General features: G+C 53.7%; 1 protein-coding gene across 2 annotated transcripts in view; it reads right to left on the reverse strand.

Moving 5' to 3' along the window:
• Window positions 1-617: 617 nt before the first annotated feature.
• Window positions 618-17,614, reverse strand: part of PVALB (parvalbumin) — a 19,007-nt gene continuing 2,010 nt past the window's right edge. For both annotated transcript variants that reach the window (XM_081822397.1, XM_081822396.1), the window contains exons 2-5: window positions 17,156-17,223; window positions 15,358-15,490; window positions 14,011-14,120; window positions 618-838 (exon numbers count right to left, since the gene is read on the reverse strand). In XM_081822397.1, the coding sequence (XP_081678523.1) occupies window positions 810-838; window positions 14,011-14,120; window positions 15,358-15,490; window positions 17,156-17,216 (333 nt within the window). In that variant the 5' untranslated portion in view covers window positions 17,217-17,223 and the 3' untranslated portion in view covers window positions 618-809. The remainder of the gene's footprint in view (window positions 839-14,010; window positions 14,121-15,357; window positions 15,491-17,155; window positions 17,224-17,614) is intronic.

Here is a 17,614-nt window from a genome sequence, read left to right on the forward strand (position 1 = left end):
TGGAACTGAATTTGGGGTCTTCTGATGGAGTGATTGGGAGAGAGAAGCTCTTTTTTTACTGACATTGAGCTGCTGGAGGAATCTTGCCATCATGAGGGAGAGCCTGATAATGAATCCAGCACAAAAGAACACAGTCAGAGATGGGGGAAGAAGGACTTAATTCTGATGATACCACTTGATCCAGCTGTTCCTGAAGACCTACCCCTGGACTATTCAGGCATAACCAAATCTTTGTTTTTTCTCCCTTTTTTGCTTAAGTTACTGTGTTGGGTTTCTCTTATTTGTAACAAAGAGTCTTCATGGGTTTACATCCATCCATCCATCCATCCACAAGTCCTAGCTGTGTGGGCTTACACACGTCACTTACCTCTCTAAGACTTAGTTTCTGCATCTGTAAAATGGGAGTTTCATCACCTACCTTATGGGTGGTTTCAAGAATTAATGGGCAACCCATGCAAAGTACCATTCTCAGGACCACAGGCAGAGGAGGGCTCAGTAAATTTCCCTCCCATCCTATCTTTTCAGTCTAAATCCTACTCCATCCCTGCACAGGTGTGTCTGGAAAGCCAAGGCAGGTTCCTCGCCCCACCAGGCCCAGGGCCTCCCGAGCAGCAGAATCCGATTGGTACAGCCTTTATTATTTCTCCAGCATTTTTCAGAAGAATTATGTCATTTGAGGGCCACAGGGGACAGGGGGAGTAAAAAATAACATAAACACACTGAACAGAAATGCAGGAGGGCAGCAAGAGGGGCTGAGATTGGGTGGAAGAGGGGCAGAGGGGAGGAACACCAGGGGCAGTCAGAGCCTCTTAGCTTTCGGCCACCAGAGAGGAGAATTCTGCAAAAGAAGACAGAGAGGTGAGTCAGAGGTGAACAGTGTGGGAGGACTGGCCATGGCCTGGCTGCTGGGCCCCACACGGGGCTTGCTGTTGGTTCTCCCATCGGCTGCAGACCTAGAGTGATGGAATGAGTGAGTGTGGGAATGAATGAATGAGTGAGAAACGGTGAGCCTACTATCTCTCCTTTTTGTTTTACTTTTTAAACATTTTAATTCCAATGTAGTGAACATACAGTGTTATATTCACTTTAGGTGTACAATATAGTGATTCCATGTACTACTTCCATATACTACTCAGTGCTCATCCAGATAAATGTTCTCTTAATGAGCCTGCCATCTCTTTTGCTTGATGACGTCATTGCCACCTGCAAATTCCTAATAATAACTACAACGATCATAGCAGCAATCATCTGAATGTTTATCACATTCCAGCAGCTATCCTAAGGACTTGATATTCTAGATCTTGTCTGGTTCTGACAATGGTCCTATGATGTGCACATTATCATTATTCCCATTCTACAGATGAGGAAGCTGAGGCTCAGAGTCCAGCAATCTTTACAAGGTCACACAGCTAGTAATGAGCAAAGCCAGGGCTCAGACCCAGATCTGTCTGAGCCTCTTGGGACCCGAAACTCTTCCTCAGCTCCTTGTCTAGTTGTTCCCCAGCTTCCCACCAGGATCACCAGCAGAATCCTAGAAGACACAGATTGCCAGGCCCTCGCCCTAGGATTTCTGATTTAGGAGGCCTGGGCTAAGGGAGGAGTTCTTTTAGTTGTTCAAAGGTGATTCCGGCGAGCAACCTGGTTCAAGAGCCACTGTGTGCTCTTTCTCCTCAGGGGGCTGAGCAAGACTCTGGAGGAGACCTGAGCAGGTGACATCTCCATGCAGGTCAGACAGGTGAGGGTGTGCAGGTGCTCAGAATGAGCTGGGCCCTGTCTCACACAGCTTCTCATTGAATCCTGACCATCACTCAGGAAACTGGGAGCTAGTCCCATTTTACAGAAGGGGAAACTGAGCCCCAGAGAGGAGAAGTGACTTTTCAGAGCCCCCGGGGTCATAAGGGGCTCAGCTGGGCCTCAAGCCCTGGGGTCCTCGTCTCTCCACAGGGCTTGCCTTCAAGTCCATGGTGGGCTCACCGGCCCCTCCCACCCCAGGAGCATTCACCTGCCCCACTTCGCTGAATATTAATTGATGTCAGAGATTGGTGTCAGCACTAGGTGGAGATCCAGTGTCCCTCTACTGAATCCAGCTCCAACTAAATGAACAAAGGGATGGCCCCAACTAGGTAAGCGGAGACAAGGGGAGCCGAAGATGATCCCTGCCCTGAGGGAGCTTCTGGCCTAGTCAGGGAAGAAACAGTACTTGGCAGGACAGGCTCCGTGCTACTGGCCTTTTGTCTGAATCTCAAGCATGCTGAGTACATTCCCACCTCAGGCTCTTTGCACCTGTCGTCCTCTCTGCCTGGTGTGTTCTCAGACTTCCCACGGCTACCTTCTTCTCACTTACTGGGTCCCAGCTCAGACGTCGCTCCTCCTGGGTCCTTCTCTGATCACTCGTGACAGTAGTGACCCTCCCCTACTGTGATCCTCTTTGCTGTCACCATTTTTATTCTATTCACAGCACTTACCACTCTCGAAATACTTTTGAGTATGGTCTTGCTTATTCATTATTTATTTCCCCCCCCGCCAACTGGAACAAGAACATCTCTCTCTGGAGAGAGCCCACTCCCCTTCTTTCCTGCCCCATCCCACCACCTGCCTCCAAGCGTGACACTGAGGGGCCACGTGTGTTTGTGACTGGATGGAGGGCCCAGAGACTTCGCTGTCACAGGGAGAAGGGGTGCCCTCTATTTAAGGTATCAGCAAAATTTCAGAGGGAAGGTGGCTTCTGATAGAGTCCTGTGAGAAGGTGCAGGATTCCCACAGGAGAAAGCAGTTGGTGGGGAAGAGATCACAGGCAGTGGCTTTTCACGGGGCAGGCTCAGAAGGCAGGAAACAAGGGGGTGGATTTGGGAAGGACCCAGTAGCCATGCTGGGCTAGTGTCTTGCGTGATAGGGCGAGTGCCGCAAGAGGCCTGCTCTGCTGCTTATGGGCTGTGTGACCTCAGACAACGCCCCTGGCCTCTCTGAGCGCTGCTTCTTGAGTCGGGAGATAGTCAGAAGGGAGATGCTGGTGCACAGGAGGTCCTCGGCTCCCCCGCCCCCCCCCCAGCTCCTCTGTCCCTGTTCCCCGCATCCTCCCAATGGCGGGATCCTTGCTGTGGCAGTCACAGGGGCTACTGCTCAGCAGCCAGGTCTTCTGAGACCTTTTTTGGAGTAAAGGGGGCCCAGGGAATGTCTGCCCTGTTGATTTTCTCTCCAGGAGACCAGAGAGGACAAGAAGGACTTTGCCACCCTCTGCCACGATGCGTCTGAGATGCTGTGTCCCCAGCCTGCCAGAGAGTGTGGGGCCCCAGGTAAGTCCTCATTGCATTTAGAAGGGATTGAGAGTTAGGGGTCCAGGCCCCGCCTGGCGTGTTTGCTAGGAAATGCGCATCTCTGGGTGAGGGTCCGGGTGTCTGTCAGGGCCGTGAAGGGAGGGGCAGGACCAATTCCTTGGGAGAGACCAGTGAAAACGGAACGTGAAGTGGCCTCAGAAAGGCCGCCAAAAGGACCGGGGCTCCTTGAGGTGAGCACTGTCCTCCCCAGACTTGGTTTGAAGCACATGTGTCCCCCCCACCCCCCAATCCCATGCGAGCTCTTAGTATTCATCCTGTGCTGCGGTCACATGAAATGTTAGCCCTGGGGGACACTGTGTGTGGGGTGCACAGAACCCGCCATGCTATTGTTGCAGTTCTTCTGTAAAGTGAGCGTTATTTCCAAATAAAAAAGCAAAAAAAGTAAGATCAACCAAGCCAAACACAGGCTCCCACCATGGGAATAACGGGTGGGATCCCTGCCAGGTGGAGGGACACGTCCCCGGGCTCCTCCTCTTCCTGGGGTGTGAGCTGGGAAGTGGACAGCACCTTCTCTTGTCCCCAGGCTGTCCCCGAGGGCAGGAAAGGCAAGTGACCTGGATGTGGGGGCCTAGGTATCGACTCGAGGTGGGAGAGAGAGAGGGTCCTCCAGCTGGTCCTGAACACCCACGGGGCCACAGGCTGAGTGGTAACAGCGAGGGGCAGGGATGGAGCCCAAACACAAATACTCCAAAAACCCCTCCCAGGGGCCGGGGTCAAAGTGTCTGCTCCCTTAGCCAGGAGCTCCTGTGACCCTACGGCACCTCCATGAGGCAGGTGGTTCTTCTGAGATGTCTCCGATCAATACTGTCCATTTTTATAGAATTTAAGAATCCTTATTTGTTGAATGCCAAATACTGTCCATTTTTATAGAATTTAAGAATGCTTATTTGTTGAATGCCATTAAATTCTCACTACTCCTCCACGGGAGAGATGCTTTTGTCTGCATTTTACAGATGGGGAAACTGAGGCCCAAGAGTTAAGTAGCTTGCCCAAGATCACACAGCAGACGTGAGTCAAGCTCCTGCTTTTAGGCTCCCTTCTCTACCCCGGAGCTTTCCGACCTCCTTTGACCTAGGTGTAGAGTGACCCACGAACCAGCTCAAATATCGCCACCCCCATGACTCTGTCATATTAGCCCTGTTTTATTTACTTCGTGCTACTTAGCACTCTCTGAAATGAGCTTATTTATGGACTTACTTCTTTCTGTGGGTCTCCCCCTCCTAGAATGTAAACCCCAGGAGGGCAGGGAGCCCTGACTTGTCCACCGCTCTTCTAGCAATAGAGTAGAACTTGGCAACAGCAGGCGCTAATAAACAAATGCAAATGGGTGGATGGACAGACGGATGGATGGATGGATGGCTGGCTCATGAGTCTTCCATGGGGTTCAACAAATTCCAATATGCCTCATATAATTCTCACATTGGGTGGTCAGTGGGGTGATTCCCATTTTGTAGATGGAGAAACAGAGGCCTGGAGAGGTGAAGGGTCAGGTCATGCAGAAAACAAGAGGCAGAGAAAAGATTTGGCCAGTGGTCTCAGGCGCACCCCCTGCATGAGTGTGGAGAGGCCATTCCTGATTGGGCCAGCATCCCAGATCGGGAGCAAGCAGGGACTCTCAACCCGCCATTTAATCTGGAAAACTGCCCAGGGCCGATGTATCCTGTCTTTGGGCACAGAGTTTGCTCTGTGCTGGGATAAAGGAGAAGCGAGTCTGTCTGCCAAAGCCATCTCACGGAGAGACTGTCAGGAGGGAAAGTTGGTCCTTACAGTTTCCTGACCTCCCTAACCCTCACCCTAGAAATCACGGGTCCTTGGGCTGCTCATCAGCAAAGAGCCAGTTTACCACCTTCACACTAGATGGCATTTGCTGCGGTCAGCATGAAGGGGACCAGGGAATGCCAACCAAGAGATGCTCCCAGGGTGGAAGGTCAGGCATTTTGGAGCCTGACTGGGAGGTGCCTTGGACCCATGGGGTTTTCAAAAGCCTCTGGAAACAGACCCCTCTGCCTACCTGGGGATCTACTCTGAAGCAGCCCGGACGTAACAAAGGCCGCGTGCCCTGGTTTTTTGCAGAGAACGCTGCATTCTAATTTTATCCTCCCAGAAGCTGGAGCAGGGCATTTTGTAGACAAATTGAGGGCAGGGGTCACCTCTTCTGGACCTTTCGTGTGTGCCTCAGGGCAGAGCTCTTAGCAATCAGCCAATTAACAAACAGCCCTCTTATCAAAAAAAACAAAAAAAGTCTCCTCTAAAATGTTCAGGTTTCTCCTTAAAGAAAAACCAATGAGCAAACATACAAAGTCCTGCAAAGTCTAGGTCAACTGATTTGGCGGTAGGATGCTGGGATGGGGAACGGGGAGGGGGGAGGGGGTTCTGACCTTGGTTCTGCCTCCTGCTCACCCCTCCAGGTCTTGCTTTTCTCCTCTGTGCAATGTCAGGTCTAGAAGATGCCTTGCCAACTCTCCCACCGTGCTTGGAGCAAGGGCTCTGGGAGTCAGCTCCCAACTCCCATTTTTGCTTCCATGACATTGGACTAGAAATACTTCACCTCACCATGCCTCAGTTTTCCCATCTGTAAAATGGAGCTCTTTGGCTTGTTCAGAGGAAGCCCCACTAAAGCTCTTGCGCCTGGCCTGATACATAGGCAGCACTCAGCATTTGGTAGCTCTTGTTATCAAGCTGCCTCTACAGCTCCAGCTACCGGAAACGAAGCCTGTGAAGTGCCCGGTCGCTGCCTGGCACAGAGCGAGTGAAGGCCTGGCAAACGGCACCATAACATTTACTATCTGGCATGGGGGTTGTTTCCTGTCCCCCTGCCTGGCACCTGGAGCGGGGTCTGATTCTTGTTCCTTCGCTTCCTGGCTGGGTGGGCTTCGCTCCCCACTTTACTCTCGTTTGTAAAGGGGGCGTGATAATGTCTGCTTGCTCGGCTGTTGGGAAGGCCAAATGAGCAAATGCAGAAAGACGCCTGGTCTGTAAGTGTTAGTTTCCCCCGCCCTTGGAGCTCCTCTCCATCTGACATAGGTTGGAGCTTCGAAATGTCCACAAAAGTCCTGAGACAAAGACAGGGAGGATGTGAGCTGCAGAGGGCCGGGGAGGGTGGCCTAAAGAGCAGGCAGCTGACCTGCCCCAAGTTTCCAGCACCATCTATCCCATCGAGTTAGGATCCCACCTCCAGCGTGCCCATCTGTGGAAACTCAGCCTCTGACCCTCAGCTTCCACGTCTGTCAAATGGGGATAGGACTCTGGTGAGGACCACAGGAGGTAACTGGATGAGAAGCGCCTGGCACAGGGGTGCCCGGCACACAGAGGGATCGCATCTAAATCAAGTTTCACTGTGGAGATGCGAGGGACGGTGTTCCTTTGGAGGGACCCAGATTCCTGCCCTAGCTCTTGAAGGGGCCCCTGGGGTGCGGTGGAGAGGGTCAGAGGATGGGAGGGCTCAGTCCTCCCCTTCCCACAGGAAGCTGAAATTAGCCTAATTAGGTCTGTCCCAGTCCCAGTGCCGTGGGGATTGGACAAATTTAGAAGCTATTGACAGGTGAACCAGCACATGCTGACAGCCCCAAGTGAAACTGAGACAGACATTGAGTCAGCGCTTGGACACGTCTTCCCTTCCATCTATCGTGAGGACCAGGATGGAGGCACTGGCCTCCTGGTTTATCACCTCGCCTCTAAATAGCTCCTGGGCTGGGTTTCTTATAAATTGGTATTGCAAACAGGGATCACTTTCCCACTCCAGAGAACAGGAGGCAGGGTTATTTGGCGTCAAGCCAGACGGCCACGAGGAGCGGCGTAAACAGTCCTGGGGGCTCACTCTGTGCCAGGCGCTGCCCTGGGTGTCATCCATTCCATCTGCGCTGATTCTCTTGTCCCCGTTTTACCAACAGGGAAACTGAGGCTGCGAGTCACTCAGCCATGAAGATTCTAACTCAGGTGTGGCTCACGTGGGGTGCCTCTCTTTCTCTCTTAGAGGCTGGGGTTCCAACTCACGCCCTGACCCACAGAAGCAGGAGAGGGATCGATGGAGAGGGGATGTCTTTCTGCCTTCCCCACTGCTCCTCCTCACAGGAGGGCAACTCCATAAGGAGTGCTGCTTCCTCTCCCTTTGCTCCATCATATCTAGCTCCGCACAAGGCCGGAGTTAGGGAGCGTCTGTCCACTTGCGAATGAAAGTCAGCATCTCGCTAAGCCCAGAAACCATTTATAACCCGAATGTCTCCATGAAGCCCCATGGAGGGGGTGGCGGAGTCAGGAGACACGGGTTCCCTTCCGCCAAGGATTTCTGTGTGACTCTGGCACAGAGCCCACCGGGCCTCAGTTGCCACAGTTCTCAGTGGGGATCACAGACTCTGTCTCCCCGACCTTATGGGGCCCGTGTGAAGATGCAGGGAGATGGGACAAAACGCCGTACACCTTAGGGCTCCGCCACCAGGACTGCGGCTGGCCTTGATGTGCTCATCCTGCCTTCCCCGGAAACCAAATCCCACAGGGGCTGGAGGGCTGGATGACCTCTCCTGCGGTCCCTGTCACTGTCCTCCCATCTTCGACCCCATTTCCCTTCCTTCGAGGACTGGTATTCCACAAGGGTTTTGAGGCGGCTTCCGAGAGAAAGCACACATATCAAGTAGGAGGAAAGGAATCATTTCCAGAACACTCACTTCATGCAAGCAACAACCCTTTGAGGTGGGCATTTTTGTTCCCACTTTGGGATGAGGAGGTGGTTGCCCGGGGAGAGAAAGGGGCTTGGCTGTCCACACCACCACATTCTGTGGGTTGGGTTTTCAGCCTGACTTCAGGTGTTTGGGCCCAAGGGCTTACTCCCTCACTCCCACCCGCCTACCATGTTAAATGGGCTGCTTAAGGATAAAAGAGAACAGATTTCACCAGAAGGAAGCAGAAAAGGCAAATGCCTCGAGGCACGTGATTGGAGCAGACCACAGTGGTTCAGCGATAATCATGACTAAATTTTTTAGCATGAGAAGCAAAAAGCAAACCACAGGCTCTTGGGCTGGAATAGGCTGGAAGCCTTGGAAACAGGACCCATCACTGGAATCAGGTTTCAGGGAACCCATAACAAGGATCTTCTCTGTGTGTGTGTGTGTGTGAGAGAGAGAGAGAGAGAGAGTGTGTGTGTATGAGAGGGAGAGTGTGGGTGTGTGTGAGAGAGTGTGTATGAGAGTGTGTGTGAGTGTGTATGAGAGTGTGTATGAGAGGTTGTGTGTGAGTGTGTATGTGTGAGAGTGAGTGTGAGAGAGTGTGTATGTGTGAGAGAGTGTGAGACAGTGTGTGTGAGAGAGTATGTGTGAGAGAGTGCGTGAGACAGAGTGTGAGAGAGTGTGTGTGAGAGAGTGTGTATGTGTGAGACAGTGTGTGAGAGAGTGTGTATGTGTGAGAGAGTGAGAGTGTGTATGTGTGAGAGTGTGTGTGAGACAGAGTGTGAGAGAGTGTGTATGTGTGAGAGAGTGTGTATGTGTGAGTGTGTATGTGTGAGATTGTGAGACAGTGAGAGAGTATGTGGAGAGTGTGTGTGTGAGAGAGTGTGTGAAAGAGTGTGAGACAGTGTGTGTGAGACAGTGTGAGAGAGTGTATGTGAGAGAGTGTATGTGTGAGAGTGTGTATGTGTGTGTGAGACGAGTGTGTGAGAGAGTGTATGTGTGAGAGAGTGTGTATGTGTGAGATTGTGTGTGAGACAGTGAGAGTGAGTGTGTATGTGTGATTGTGTGTGAGACAGAGTGTGAGAGAGAGTATGTGTGAGACAGTGTGAGAGAGAGTGTATGTGTGAGATTGTGTGTGAGACAGAATGTGAGAGAAAGTATGTGAGGAGTGTGAGACGGAGTGTGTGCGTGCGTGTGCGCGTGTGTATACAGGGCGTGCAGATCTTGTCCATGGCACGGTGGGGAGCAGTGGGATATCTGGAGTCAGAGTGTCAGGGTTTGGAGCGGCCTGTTGATCCTGGGTGATCCTGGGCCCCACTTCCCGGAGTGTCAGGTTGCGGGTCTGTACAGTGAGGGTGTATCTCGTGGAGCTGTCGTGCGGGCTGCACGAGCTCTCAGAGCTAAGGCCGAAGTGCAGTGCCCGGCACACAGGACGTGCCCCACGGGTGGTAGCCGCTAGTCCTGTCAGCCTGCACGTTCCACATGGGCAGGCATTGCAAGTGGAGAGCCCGGGCTGGGGACACATCTGTGTGAGAGGCAGGGGGGTGTGTGGGGGGGCCCTGGCTGGACCTCTGAGCCTCCTTCCTGGCTCTGTGACTGAGTGACCCTGGACACTTAACCCCTCAGTGCCTTGTTGTCCTCATTTGTAGAAGGGGAAGAGTGATGGCACCTACCTTCTAGGATTATTGTAGTAAGTTCTCAGAGTATGGTCCCTGGGGCATCAGCCCCACCGGGGAACTTGGTGGAAATGTGAACACTTGGGCCCCACTCCAGACCTAAGGAATCAGAAACTCTGGGGTTCGGGCACAGCCATCTGTGTTGTGAAAAGCCCACCAGTGATTCTGATGTTGGCTCCAGTTTGAGACCCACCAATGGGAAGGGCAGACACTTGAGAAGGAGCCTGTCACTTAGCAGGCTTGCCTACTATTTGTGCCTGGGTTTTGAGACTATGGCTGGGGCTGCCTTCCACCTCTGTCCAGCTTCTCTCTCCTTTTTTGCCTTAAAACTCTCCTTTACCAGCTCTGCACCAGCCTCTCAAGGGTGGACTTCGAGAATCAATCGACCACATCTATAAAAGTCTGAGCTTCCTGGAAGTAGTTGCCCCAGAGATGGGAATGCAAAGGGTTATTATTTGAACTCTTTCTATCCCCTCCCTTCAATCTGGGGTCCTCAAGGACCTGGTAAGCATCACTCACCTTGAGAGGGCAAACGGTGGGAGATGAAGGTAGTCCTGCTTCTAGAATCTCCCAGCACCTGCTGCATGCAAGCCCCCAGCCCACACAGGTCTCCAGCCTTTGCCTGCAGACCTCTCCCTACATACCACTCTTCCTCAACACTGCGTCCCCAGAGCTGGCCATTCATTCATTCATTCATTCATTCATCAAACTTTCCTTGTGCCCCTACTGTGTGCCAGGCCCTATTCTAGGTGGTGGGGTCAGAACGGAACAAAACAAAGTTCTTGCTTTTGTGGATCTGGATCACAGTGGGGGAGAGAGAAGCAAGCAGTAAGTCAGTAAATAAAATCATCTTAGGGTAGATGCTCACTGAACTCCATGAATGAACAGAGCATGCAGCACCGGGCATGTGCTTTGGATCCAGCAGACGTGAACTCCGATCCTGACCTTGCATCTTCTGAGACATGAAGTTTAGGCAAACCCCTAGCCTCTCCTAGCCTCAGTGTCCTTGTCTATAAAATGAGAACAGTAATAGTATCTACCTCAGAGACAGCTAGGAAGATTAGGGGAGTAAAATACTAAGCACAGTACCTGACACACAGTGAGTACTCCGTGAAGTTAGATGTTACTGCTATCATTATTCGAGGTGGCAAGGGCTCAGCTGGTCCTCTGCCTAGAGGTTTATTCACTGGGGCATCCATGGAGTCCCGGGCCTGGCAGGGACCCCAGTGATGGGCTAGTGATCTGACTCCTGATTGTAAAGATCAGGCACCTGAAGGTCAGAGGGGGTTCTGTGACTTGGCTCAGGTCCCACCACAAGTTGAAAGCATCCTCCTGCTGATGGGCAGGGCTCAGAACCTTTTGCCTTTAGAGGAAACAGGCAGGCAAGCAGATTGCCTAAAACAGAACTTCCCGGGGGCCTGCAAAGTCTTCTGCCTCCCATCTCAATACCTATTGGGCATCATCACCCCCATCCTTCCTGGCACCCTCCAGAAAAAGTACCGTGTTTGGGGTGGAGATGGGGAGGGGAAGCATCTGTATCTTCCATCCTCAAAAGTGCACTGTGTGCGGTCCCGCTGACTCAGGGGATCTGATCTCACTGCCCCCCACTTCTTCTCCTGCCCCACTCTGTTTTGTTCTGCGCTGACCCCCAGACCTTGCACCAGGTCATCCTGAGCTAGAACTGCGCCAGCAGACAGACCTGGGTGTGCATCCAGTGTACCTCGGGCTCTAGCACTGCTCTTTCTCCATCTGCCCCTCCGTCCTCTGTCGTAGGTGACCGCTTGGGCAGGCTTCGACACACGTTACCACCCTGCTAACAATTCTCTCTCTCTTCCCACCCCCAGCGAAACAACCTTCTTGTCCCTTTCTAGACATCCCTAAACCTCCCAGCCTTGTGCCTTTGCTGAAACCCATGCCTTGCCCCACACTCCCCCAGGAACACCCCCACTCCCTACTCCGGCCAGTGGCTTCCTGTCCCCAGCCTCCCATATGCCTACACACCACGGTCTCTCCCTCTCCACACCTCTCCCCCTCCTCCACACCTTCTTGGTATTGCCATTCCTTTGTGTACATATACATAGAACTGTAAGCAACTTGCTGCTAGAATAGAAACAGGATCATAGCCGCTGTTGGCCGAGTACTTGCAATGTGCTGGGCGCTGCGCTCAACATGCATCGGGTCATGGAATCCTCAGGGATGCCAGTGGGCCATATGTTGTCATGCCCAGTTTACCGATGAGCAACTGGGGCTCAGGGTTGCTGAGCCGCTGCTCTCGGGCACCCAGCCAGGAAACAGTGCCTCTGGGAGTAGGGTTGAATTCATCTTTACCTCCCTGACGGCCTGGCACAGGCTTGCTACTCAATAAACGTCTGTTGGATCTGTTGGAAGAGTTGAGTTAGCTCTTTAAGATAGGAGATGGGCAGGGAGGGAGGAAGGGAAGCAGCCTAGGATCTGGCCTGGTTTTTCTTTATCGTGAGGTTGCTTGTGAGCAGCCAACCATGCAGACCCTGCCTCCGGCTTGCTTCCCAGCTGTGGCATACTGGCTGCAAATGAAAATGGGAGGCAGGTCTGGAGGTTTGGGATGGGGTCCTAGGAGGAACCCTGGTCCGGGGTGGAGGTGTCTCAGTGGATTGGTGAGGAGGGGCTGTTGGGAGATGTGCCACTCACCACTCACCGGAACCGCCAAGACCAGCCACCCACTTCTCTCCAGCATTTTCCGCTCCAGCTCCTTTAAAATCACCTCCCCCCCCTCGCAGCCACAGGAGACATAGCTGGCACTGGAAGGCCAGGCGACTCGCTGCATCTGACCTTGCTCAAGTTTCTCCGTTTTGGTCTCGGGCATAAAACTTTAATAAACTACACCCACATTCAGAATCCTTTTAACTTTCCCAGAGCAATTTTGTGTCAATAGCCACTTAATTTTCACAATGAGCCCAAGCAGGTCTTAGGATTAAACTGTGCACCTCATTTGGCGGGCACGGGAACTGGGTGTAGAGAGGCGCCGGGGCCAAGGTCATAGCTGGGGAAGCGCAGAGAGGAAGCAGAGCTTGGGGGGGCTGGTCTTTACACTCGGGCAACAGATGTTTATTAAGTGCCTGCTTTGGGGCAGGTGTGGGGTACATACTGGATATAAAAGGGTGAAGACAACCTAGTCCCTGTTTTTTAAAAATTTAGGTGACAGACACATATCATATACAGTGCTGACTCTGTGCCAGGCACTATTCTAAACCCTTTACACATTAACACATCTAATCCTCATGACAATCCCATGAGATAAGAGCTATCATTATCCTCAGTTCAGAGATGAGAAAACTGAAGCCCAGAGTAGTTACTTGAGTTGCCCAAAGTCACACAGCCAGAAGGTGGTAGGGATTTGAGCCCAGAGGCCAAGCACCTGCACAGTTTTCTCTTAGGTTGATGGGAAGGACCATCACGAGGTGCGACACAGCTTACTGGAAAGAGCTATTCTAAATCCCTGCTCGCCCACTTATGCCCTAGCTCTTTGAACGGGCTAAGCTCCCCAGCCTCAGTTTGCCCATCTGCAAAACCGAGGTCACTCTCAAGGCTGTTGGGATGCTAAGAAAGATAATGCTGCTGGGGTGTGTTCTGTGAATGTTAGTTCCGAATGGAGAAGGATGTGGGATGGTGGACTGGCCACCATCCCCTCACCTGTTCTGACAGCAAAGCTTGAAAAGCAAGTCAGGGCCAGATATTTCTTTTCCTGATTCCCAGCTGATTGCTGGCTGGCTGTTTTTCCTGGCTCTCCTACAATGCGGGAAGGGTATATTTGGGTGAAGCCCAAACAGGCTTTTGAAACCTGAAGTTACAGGATACCAGGACAAGATGCTAAGGAGGATAGAAGATAAGGAATTTCCATCCCTGGAATTTGAGAACATGAGAGCCCCCAGGGTCCTTGGGGATCAGTTGGCCTCATCTCCTCAGGTTACGGTTGGGAGACTGAGGCCCAGAGAAGGACAGAAATGGCCCAAGGTTACACAGCCAATGTGGGCAGAGCTGGGACCGGAACCCAGGCAAAAGAACAGGCAAAGTTCAGGGAAAATCCCAAATTCTCCTTGATTCCCTACACAGTAGGGAGGAAAAGAGAGTCTATTCCTTTTGGGTTGTTCAAATTTAGAAAAACAAAATGTCCCAGGTGTTTTGTGTGTGTGCCTGGCTTATGTGATAGAGCTCTCAGACCTAATGCATTGCCTTTTCCTTCTAATCCTGGGGAGTGGGGGACCCCTCCTCTCCCTCTCAGGTGACAGAGATAGCTCCAAGCTTTTAGCATCCAAACATCCCAAGATCCACGATGTGCTCTGGCCCCAGGTCATGGCTACTCACCATCGACCCCAATCTTGCCGTCCCCATCCTTGTCTCCAGCAGCCATCAGCGTCTTGGTTTCTTTCATCGACAGGTCTCTGGCATCTGGGGAGAAGCTCTTCAGGATGAACCTGGGGAGAAAAGCCAGGGAGGGAGTCAGGTGGAGGTCATCTTGCAGGAACAGCGTCCCGATGGTGGGCCGGCACCTGCGCAGCTGCAGTGGGCGACTGGGGGAGGCGGCAGGCAGCGGGCCTGCACACAGCTGTGCTGAGCCGGGCAGCCGGGGCTGTGGCTGTGTTTTCACGGGTGGGTGTGCAGGGGAGGGACGGGCTGTCCTCAGCAAAAGGTCGACCTCACTCCAGGCAGGGCACCTGCATTTGTTTATTTATTCAGGCAACCCGACAAACGCAGAAGTGTCTTCTCTGCACCGGGGCCGTGCTGGAAACCGGGGGCACAGAGAAGGAAGCCACCCGAAAAAATGAGGAGGCAGTCGAGTACTCAGAGAGAGACCACACAGGGTGATGGATGCAATGATGGAAACAGAGAAGGGTGCTCAGAGGATGCATCCAGCCCACCTGGAGTGAGAGGAAAAGCTAGGGAGGCTTCCTGGAGAAAGTGATGCCTGGAGGACAAGTAGAAGTCAGCCTGTGTGTGTGTGTGTGTGTGTGTGTGTGTGTGTGTGTGTGTAGGTAGAAGGAGAAGGTTCTAGACAAAGGGTACCCTTGTGAGATGGTTTGGGGAGAGACTGGATGGATAGGGAAGTCCCTATGGAAAGGTCTCTCTCCACACCCTCCCCCTTCTCTTTAGGACGAAATTCAAGGCCATCTTGGCCAGAGGGTAACTTAAGGCACAGCTGGGTGGGCAGACATGAGCCAGGTGCATTTTCCTAGTCGTAATCTTCCCCTCCTCCGCTTTGCTCCCAGAACTCCTGACCCCCAAAGTTGGTTCTGCATCCCCCACCTGTCCAGACAATGCTTAAGCTGCACTGGTACAGAAGTCGGGCTGGGGGGGGGTGTCTGCAGGATGATGGATGGTGCCTTTGAGATAAATGACAAATCAATGAAATAAATACTCAAGCTAGTGCTCCCTGTCTTGCACATGGCGTTAGGCATCCAGAAAACCTGCCTCTTTGTGTGTATTTAATTATTTAGTAGCATCATCCCATTAGCAATATTAAGTGGCTATAATTTAACCTAGTTAGTTGCACTTTCTGCTGCCGATTTTATTCTTCCGGAAGCAACCGGGTGAGGCACAGCTGTTTTCTGCCAGTGGTGCAGAGAGAGGGCCAGATCTGATGGGCACTCGGAAGCAAGAGTCCCAACCCCCACTCCCTCTCAGGCTGGGCAGCCCTTCTAGGCCTCAGTTTACCCCAGCTCATCCTCCTCGATGAAGCCGCTCTTGTCTTTATCCAGGATGTGGAACACCTTCTTTACGTCATCCGGGCTCTTTTTCTTCAGGCCGACCATTTGGAAGAACTTTTTGTGGTCGAAGGAGTCGACAGCTGTGGGGGCGGGGTGGAGAGGAGTGGGTTAAAATGAGGACAAAGACGGGGCAGTAGGGAGGGGCAGGAGAACGGGGTGTCAAAGCATTTGTTGATTGAGCCCCCTGTGCCAGTGCTGGGGGGTGGGGGGTGCCTCTATGGGAGGGTTGAAGGAGCCCAGACCAGCAGACAGTGCTTGGGCCAAGGTCACACAGCTAGAGGTAGAAGAGGTAGACTTGCCCCCACTCTCCGCTGTACCCTTCACTGAGAACAGGGCAGCCTTTGAAGGCAGAGGAGCTTCCTGGGTTCCATGAAGGCTTTGGGGTGTTGGGGGTGGGCAGGGGAATTGGAAGTGGTGTGAACATGGGGTGTGCATGTTGGGGGGCGATCGACCTTTTTTCTGGGCCACATAGATAGTAATGCCAGAAAATAGACCGACACAGGGAAGACAAGTTTCTCTCAAGGTCATATAGTGGGAGGAGGAGGGGGAGGACCCAGGAACCCTGGCTTTGCCACAGGTATCAATTCCGGTGGGAGTTGGGGGAATGTTGGAAGGCTCCCCAGAATTCCCACTTAAGTTTCTTCTCAGAGGGAGCAAGCTGGGTCAAGGAGTTGTGGGTGGGTTATCCCAGCACCCTGGGAGGGTAGCCTCATACCCTGAGGAGGGGATGCCAAGCAGAGAGGAAATGGGAGGCCCCCTCCCCAATTTTCTGTGTGCTGAGCTCCCTTTCAGGAACACCCGGAAAGGGTACAATGTTAGAATAATATAGGTGTGTGGCAGGGAGGGGTCCTGTTGAGAGTCATGTTCTCCCCTCAGCCTTGAGCTGAGGGAAGGACCGTTCCTCCGTCCACCTCTGACACTAAGGAGGGGGACCAAGACCTGGAGCTGACCTTAGCTCTAATCCCCCTTCTGCTGTGCTAAGTGACCTTGGGCAAATTTCTGGTCTGCTCCCAGCCTCAGTTTCCCCACCTAGGTGAGGGAAGGGAGGAAGCAGGTAGGCAGCTAAGCGCTCAAGTCCAGGGCAGCTCAGAGAGGTTAGTCTGCCCGCTCCCCTCCCTGGGCCGTCTACCGAGGCTGGAAGTTGCAAGCTGAGGATGCTCCCGCAGAATTGGGCAGAGCAGAATGCCAGCTGTGGGAAGGTCACCGCATTCGTTCGCTCGATGGTCGGTGGTGGTGGTGGTGGTGGGGGGGGTGCTCTGAGCCCTAGAGAGGGGCTTGGACTGCAGGGGAGCCAACCACCGACAGCTGAGAAGAGTCCCGTTCTGAACGGGGGTCTCCGAAAGGGGCTGTTTAGAGAGGAGATGTGCGCACCCGCACCCCTCCAAGTGCCTTAAAGGGGAAGTATCAAGCGCCCACAAGGACCTGGGGGTCCCGCTTTGGACCCCGGTCTTTGCCCTTTGTCCGAGACCCCGAGTCCTCACAGCGCGGCCACCCGGCCTTTGGCCCCGACAAGTTTCCGCTGTCGGGCAGAGCACGGGGCCTCCCCACCCGCTCCCCGCGCCAAGTCCCGCTCCGGAGGAGTTTGGGAAATGCCGAGGAGCCCCCTGCTCCGTCCTGCCAGCGCCCCGCCGGATGCTTGGGCAGAGGAACGCTCCGGAGGACTGGTCAGCCGCGCGACCCGCGGGGTGCTGGGGCCAGGGTAGCGGATCCGGGGAGAGGGCTGGGGAGGGGAGCGCGCTGCTCACCGGTAAAGGCCCCCACTGCCTTCTTGATGTCCTCAGCGTTGAGCAAGTCTGTCATCGACATCCTGCAACTGTTTGAGCGGGCAGAGCAAGTGCGAAAAGATTAAAAAGTGCTTTTCTCATCATTTCTGCTCATATGACCAGCGCTGCAGTGCTGCGCGCCGGGCGCACGCCCGCGGGCCTGGCGCAGAGCCAGGGGGCGCGGGGCTGGGCGCGCAGCCAGAACCGCTCACTCCCCCCGCGCGGCCCGGGCCCGGCGGGCGCGCAGACCCGCTGCCGCTCCCGCACCGCCCCCGCCGGGGGTCCTCGGGATCCTAGGGGCCGCGGCCAGGGCGCCCGGGAGGGGGCGACCTCTGGAATTTAGGGGGCGCCCGCGTCACCAGCCGGGGCTGGAAGGGTCGCCTGCCGTCAAGGGCACGCAGGAGGCGCCAGCCTGGTGCGGCGCAGCTTCTCCGGTCCGTG

This window comes from Leptonychotes weddellii, chromosome 5 (genome assembly GCF_054177405.1).
Source record: "Leptonychotes weddellii isolate Sample4059 chromosome 5, ASM5417740v2, whole genome shotgun sequence".
Taxonomy (NCBI): Eukaryota; Metazoa; Chordata; class Mammalia; order Carnivora; family Phocidae; genus Leptonychotes; species Leptonychotes weddellii.